Source organism: Cheilinus undulatus, linkage group 13 (assembly GCF_018320785.1).
Source record: "Cheilinus undulatus linkage group 13, ASM1832078v1, whole genome shotgun sequence".
Taxonomy (NCBI): Eukaryota; Metazoa; Chordata; class Actinopteri; order Labriformes; family Labridae; genus Cheilinus; species Cheilinus undulatus.
In genome coordinates, this window is record NC_054877.1 from 47,190,144 (window position 1) to 47,197,679 (window position 7,536).

The 7,536-nt window shown below is 41.2% G+C and overlaps 1 protein-coding gene across 1 annotated transcript in view; it reads left to right on the plus strand.

Annotated features, from left to right (window-relative positions):
* LOC121519630 (receptor-type tyrosine-protein phosphatase N2-like) overlaps positions 1–7,242 on the plus strand; it is a 361,356-nt gene extending 354,114 nt beyond the window's left edge. Inside the window, exons 22-23 of the mRNA XM_041802418.1 lie at positions 573–646; positions 4,879–7,242. Coding sequence (XP_041658352.1) covers positions 573–646; positions 4,879–4,950 — 146 coding nt within the window. The 3' untranslated portion in view covers positions 4,951–7,242. The remainder of the gene's footprint in view (positions 1–572; positions 647–4,878) is intronic.
* The last annotated feature ends 294 nt before the right edge of the window (positions 7,243–7,536 follow it).

Genomic DNA, 7,536 nt, shown 5'->3' on the forward strand with positions numbered 1-7,536 from the left:
AATGGTCAGGATTTTAATTATTGATCAGTGAGTGACTTGAGTTTTCTTGTGGATTTATCCTCTTGAACAAAGGAATTTAAACACTTTTCCAAAGATAGTACAACGTAGATGTAGATAAATGGATTGTTTTTGCTTCTAAATGGATTATAATCCTCTTTTAATGTCTCACATTGTCTGATAATCTGGCCCGTGATGGCTCGAGGTCATTCAGCAGCCAAAATGTCCTCAGCCGTGGGGCTCATCGCCAGTTTGGCACGCCGACAGAATGACTAGGTAGTGAATCGCACCGGCACAGATTCACAGGAGTGTAAGACTTTGGCACGGCCTGCAGAGCTTTGAACGGTGACCTTCAGGAGTTTAAAGGTGACTGGAGGACTATCAGAGATCAGAGGAGCCTCCTATAGAAATGAGTCAGCTTTCAGGGTTTCTTTAGCACCATGGAGCTGTTTACAGAGAGCTGACTGGAATCACTTCTCTGACAGATGTTGACAGATGTTAGCTGGATTATCTCGTTGCTGTTTCCAACCTGGTGTTTACACCTGTGTGGATTTTTGTCTGTGCTTGTCTGACAGGTGCCAAGGAGATTGATATTGCAGCAACGCTGGAGCATCTGCGTGACCAGAGACCGGGGATGGTCCAGACCAAGGTAAGACTCTCACAATAGTGTGAACGACCCTTACCTCTCCATGACTCTGTGGTCTCCCTCCTCCCTCTGCAGCTCAGCTGAGTGCAGTCAGAGTGGAGGAGGGGTATTTAGAGGAGCCTTAGTCCCTCTGTACATGTTTATTCCTGGGTTTTTCCCCATTTCCAGCCATTAAATTTTCCATTAAGTTAGTTTGTTTGGGTCAGGCAGGTCAGGTTTAGCTCAAAGCAATATAAAATGCAGTTTTTAAATGGTGATTTCATTTTGGCACTCCTTGTGAATTCATAAATTAGCTTCGATTAATCACATATTTTGGAAAACTGAGTTCAGTTTCTTTGCCCCTTTTTCCTCTTTTTGCCACTTCTTGTCCATTTAAGCTGCCCTTTACAATTAAATCCTATTTTTTTTGCCCATTTTTCCCCCAATTTTTTTAAGATTTTTGCCCTTTTTAGTCACTTTCACTCATTTTTTGCAGCGTTTTTGCCACTTGTAACTCATTATTTGGTCACTTCCCACCCATTTTTGCCACTTTTAACTCATTATTTGGTCACTTCCCACCCATTTTTGCCACTTTTAACTCATTATTTGGTCACCTCCCACCCATTTTTGCCACTTTTAACTCATTATTTGGTCACCTCCCACCCATTTTTGCCACTTTTAACTCATTATTTGGTCACTTCCCATCCGTTTCTGCCACTTTTAACTCATTATTTGGTTACCTCCCGCCCATTTTTGCCACTTTTAACTCATTATTTGGTCACTTCCCACCCATTTTTGCCACTTTTAACTCATTATTTGGTCACCTCCCACCCATTTTTGCCACTTTTAACTCATTATTTGGTCACTTCCCACCCGTTTCTGTCACTTTTAACTCATTATTTGGTTACCTCCTGCCCATTTTTGCCACTTTTAACTCATTATTTGGTCACTTCCCACCTGTTTCTGTCACTTTTAACTCATTATTTGGTTACCTCCTGCCCATTTTTGTCGCTTTTCTCCCAGTGTTCGCTGCTTTTTGACCATTTTTGCCACATTTAACTATTTTAATTGCCACTTTTCACCTCTTAGATTGTGGCTCTTGCAAATGTATTTCTCAACAATTTGGCCCTTTGGTTGAGCAGGGTTGAGTAACACTTTCTTAGAATATAGAAGATTTGTTGCAGAGGTAGAAACCAGACTCTACTGTGAGGGGACAGGTCATCTCTAAACCAGCCTCTGCACAGTCACGAGTCTGCAGAGCAAAGTTTGTGAGACTTTTTCGTCTGGAAGTTTCTAAAAATGTCATCTTTTCATTTCTGAGTCAAAGTTTTGTTACTGACAGCCGCGGGGATCAAACCTGTGACCTTCACGTCATAACACCGTCTCCAACAATCAGTCATACCTTCATTAAAACTTCATTTTATCCCAGTGTCTATCCTCTGCCAGCCCCATTGTGAGATAGACTGGATTAGCAGTTTTTCAGGGACTCAATGCTCCCCCTCAGGCAAGATCAATCGATTTCTGAGAAGTAATAGAGCAGGTATTATAGTCAGGTCTGACGAGATCACAGAGGAATATGTATGGAATTCAAATAGGTGGTAATAATCTGTTCTTAAACCTGCCTTCTACTTTCATGAAACCTCAGTAAGTTTTTGATGTTGAAGAGTTCTCGCTCGGCTAACTTTTTACTTTCCGAGACTTTGTGATTATTTGAAGAGTGCATAATAGAGGTTACAGAAGTTAAACACTTAAAAAGTGGCTGATTTTTGAGACAGAAAGCCTTTCATCGATGCTGTACTTCTCCATTCACATGATTAAAGACACTTAAACCCGACCTAAGAGATTCACCTAACACAGCCAGTCTTTCCTCATCTTCTTCTACGTAGGGTGACGTGGGGTCAGTCTGGAAACTTCCATTACCGGCTGATCTGTGAACATAATTAGAAAGAAAAACCAGGATGTGTGTAAAACATCCGCTGTATTGATCGGGGCTTTATTAAACCATGCATCCTGAGAGGAGCTGCTGTCACTGCGCTCTCTCGTGCATCGATTCCCCGCGTGGTCAGCTGGACCGTCTTCAGCACTCGGGTTTCATTTCTGATTTTGATAAGGGAGGACACTGTTGGACCATTAATCTTCCATTTCCTGTTATGGTGCAATAAATCAGACATTAAACACAAGTAAATCTGCCTGATGAATACTTCCAACTACACTGACTCATACTGTAAGCTGTTCATGATTATAACCAGATTAATGATCAGTAATGCTGCATGTGCATCACTGCTTAGTGTGGACCTTCTATCAGCAACCCGATGGCAGTTATAACCCTAGTTCCAAAAAAGTTGGGGCGTGTGTAAAGTATAAATAAACCACTCTGGGTGTGGCTCAGCGAGGCCAAACAGATGATAGAAAAGGGAATTAGCATGGCTTGGTTAGAACAGCGGCTCTCAACTTTGGGGTCGGGACCCCCTTGGGGGTAGCAAGACACTAAAAGGGGGTCTCCAAATTCCCTAAATAAAAAACTAAGAATATTTTGTTGCCACTTTAAACCAATTTTGCCAAATTTTCATCATTTTTTTCCCACAAATTTTAAGACATTTTTGCTATTTAACACTTATTTTTGCCATTTTAAACCCTTTAAGCGCCAAAGTCGCAAAATTGCAACCAGCAACATTGCTGAATTAAACGGGCTGTAGCTGCAAATGTGGTGCCTAATGTTTTTACTACTTTACACCAGGAGATGGCGGACATGAGTAACTTCAACCCCAGCAGCATTTGTGGGCGTGTTTCTATTCAAAGTTTTGGAGAGAGAGAGTTTGAAGACGCACCGCCGGTCGAGGAGACGAGGAAGTGGTAGTAGTGGTTGTGGTCGGTACGTAAAAGAGAGAAAGAGCGAATTGTAGTCAGAATACTCACGATGCTGGGAGGAATAGTGGAATATTCACCCCATGACGATGACGTTCAGTCGTCCAGTGAGACCAAGACGTCAGAGCCACACGAACTCCGTGCACCATGAGAGTCCACAAGCAGCACATACCGAAGCTGATTCGGGGCCGGGGTGGGAGTAATCAGCGGATGCCGATGAGGGGACGTGGTGGGGGTTTCAGGGGTGGTCAGAACACGAACATTGACAGAGGTAGCAGGAATTTAAAAAACACCACGGAGGTAGGGGCAGATGTGGTAGAGGCAGTGGCGGTGGAGGCCGCCTGGTGATGTCAGAATATGCAAATTAGATGAGTGAATTTACTCCCACCATAAACTTTGGCTCATACTGAAGAGTTTTCTCATTTACAGTCTGCCTTTATCTCTAACCACTTTCAAGCTACAGCCTTTTGAAATCTTGGTATCACAATTGAAAATTTTCTTGAAGAAACTGTGGCGCCCAAAGGGTTAAACCCTTTCCACCACTTTTTTCTGCCTGTTTTTGCCACTTCTAAAACAGTTCTTGCCACATAACCCTAATGTTGCCTCTGTTGACCCATTATTGCCACTACTAACCCCATTTTTACCAAATTTTTTTCCCATTGTTCCCATTTTAACCACATTTCACTATCTGATATGCCCATTTTTGACAATTTGATGAATTTCTACCAATATCTGCCTATTTTTTCTTTCTCAGTGAGCACTATTTTGCCAGTTTATATAGATTTTTCTTCCCATTTCACTAGTTTTTCACTAATTTTTGCCAATTTAAAGCCTTTTCAGCTACTTTTTAATTCCTTTTTACCAGTATTTGTGCCCATTTTTGCCACTGTAACCCATTTTTGCCTTTTTCAGTATTTTTTTGCCATTCTCATACAATTTTCTAGCCCATTTCGGCTACTTTTAAGATCCAATTTCACCACCTTTTTCATCATTTGCCATGATTAACTATTTTTTCCATTTTTATTTTTTATTTTTTGAACAATATGGATATCACAGCTTACCTTTACAACAGACCATGATTTTGCTGACCTCCATGGGCCCCCAGTTTGGCTGAGCCCCAGAAAGCTCTCCTGTTTATCCCCCCTTATGGACGGCCTTGTCTCCACATGACTATTCTTGATTGTGCATGGCTGTTCAACCACCTTCAGGTACAGTGGGGGTCCCTGGTCTCTGGTACCTTTATTTTGGGGGTCACAGGCTAAAAAGGTTGAGAACCCCTGGGTTAGAGAGTAACACGGGAGCATCACACAACATCTGAACCAAACTTTTTCTCCTTTAATGAGAGATTCATAAACTTTCTCTTCTCTTTCCTCTTCTCTTTGTCTCTGCAGGATCAGTTTGAGTTCGCATTGACAGCTGTTGCAGAGGAGGTGAATGCCATCCTGAAAAATCTTCCACAGTAGAAAGGAGCGCCTCCTTCTCCTCCATCCTTGAGGACATCCCCGACTCAAACCTCCACCTCCCATCTGCTGTTCCCTCCTTCCCTCTCTTGTCATTCCTTCTTTTTCCCTTACCCCTTTTCTCCCTCTTTCCTAGTTCTTACCTTTTCTCTTCTCTCCTTCGTTTCGTTCTGTAGCTTTTTACCCAGTCTTTACCTATCTTATCGTCTTTCTTCTTCTCCTTTCTTTATCCATATCCCCTCCTCTTCTTCCCTCCACAGCCCTTCCTCTTTCTCCATCTTAGTAAAACGTCATGCCAGGAACCCGTTGACCCAGTCTTGTACATAGATAGACCTTCCTTCTATTGTAATGATCCATGCAGCCTGTTTTTCCAAAGCGACATTTAAACACATTGAATAGAGAGTGATGAAGAGTATATTTATCATCGTTTATTTGCCGTGATGAATGAGGGCTTCGCTAAACGACGTCAGGTGGATTTGTCAGTCCTTAAAGTTTGGGTACGGCTAAATAGGTGAATTTTTGTTGCATTTTATCATTTTTAATAGACAAATTTAACATGCCAAATTCTGCTCTGATAAGGCTGGCTACACACTAGACATGTTTTAGTTTTAATGTATACTCCACAGACATGAATGTCCACAAAAAGTGAAATTTGGAGGACATGCGATGTTGTTTGGCTGTTAGCAGTATGATGATATGTCTTCATGAGACATTATAGAGGTACTAATGTTTCCACAGTTCCACAAGCTGGTCTTCTTTTTCATTATTCTTAAGCTAGAATCATAGATGTCAAATGAAAGATATTTAAGGTTCAAGCTGGGGAAGCTCTGACGAGATTGGGCCTCATTCACCACTGTCTTCCTAAGATTGACCTGAGAGACCTACGTAGGATTCATGACACGTTCTTAAACTTCAGACTTGCTCTCTCCTTGCATCTTAAGTTGATGAATGCCAGGAGCTTGTGAGCTGGAAGTGCAAGCACATTTCTTGTAATTAGCACAGAGAAATGCCCCTTTTGTGCCCATATAAGGGCAAGAGACTGCAGGGCAGTGTGCAAACACAGGAGCGAGAAAGGGGGGGGGGTATCAGTGATGCTCAAATTAAAATGAACTGTAAAAACAAAACCACATTACTCTGAATACTTTGTTAGTTGTAAAGTGGATGCAATGCTGCAAATGACACCAAAAGAGAGGAAAGATAATTCTATTTATAGCACCAGTAGTGGGTATTAAATACATGAATTGGATGGAATTATTAGTTCAGGACTCATTCAAGATCAGTTAAACAAACGCCAATCATGCAGGAGGGGGTGTCATGTTTTTAGACGAGTATGATTTGATTATCATAACATTTGGTGACTTTAAAATGAAGGAGTATCATTACAACACATTCATACCTGCAGATGCACGCATGTCTGTGTGCACATGTTCTACATTTGTCCTTATTATTTAACATTTGCAGCTTCGGCCAAACACTGCCTGTCTAAATCAATGCTTAACCATGTTTAGGTTATGTATTTTGCTAATTATTTATTCATTTAAAAGTGTTTAATGATTAAACTAGAAAAGCACTTGGAGAGCGCAGACGTCCGCCATTAGCTCAATCTCCCAATAGTGAAGAATCCTTTAAAACAGTGGTTTTCAAATGGTGTGCCTCAAGGCAAGTCTAGGTGTGCCGTGGGAATTTGTACAATCCATTATTACTACAACTTTATGGCAAGGACTGTAAGCAGGCCCACCCACGGATCTGGACCCCTGGAAAACCCCAGAGAATGGGATTTATCGATGATATCAGTGTGTGTGTGTGTTGGATCAGTAGCATTGGTGCTAACATCCTGGCTAACAGTTACCTCACTAAGAGCATAAAAGCATGGCAAACTATTACTGGGTTGAAATTGGTGTTGAAATTATAAATTCATGCCATTTTTAACCAAGTTGACCAACTTTTCTACCTACTTGTGCCACTTCTTATTACTACTTTTGACCCATTTTTGCCCCTTTTCTGAGATTTTTGCTGCTTTTAACCCATTTTTGCTATTGTTTGGCCATTTTTTTTGCCATTTTCCCCATCACTTTTGACTCCATTTTACCACCTCTTATGAATTCAAGCATTAATTTCACACTTTTCTGCCACTTGTGATCTATTTTGCCACCTTTTGGACACTTTCAGCCCATTTATGTCACATGCTTGCCAATATTTTTGCCCACTTTTGCCTTTTTCACCACTTTTTTGCCCAGTTTTGCCTTTTTATCACTTTTAACCCATTTTTACCACCTTTTTACAACATTTAATCCTTTTAAGCCAGCTGTAATCTATTTTTGCTCATTTCTGACTTTGTTTTGCCACTATTTGCCCACTTTTGCCATCTCCATGATCCTCCAGTTGGCTGGGCACCAGAAAGCTCTCTCCTTTATCTCCCCTTATAGGCCACCTTGACTGTAACATTATTTTAAAAGTCTGTTACATATCGATTTAAATATGGTGTGCCTTGAGAGTTTGGCTTAACCTTGGGTGTGCCTTAGGTGAAAAAAGTTTGAAAACCACTGCTTTAAAAAATTCCTGGATCCAGATGGTGATCTGGATCACTCC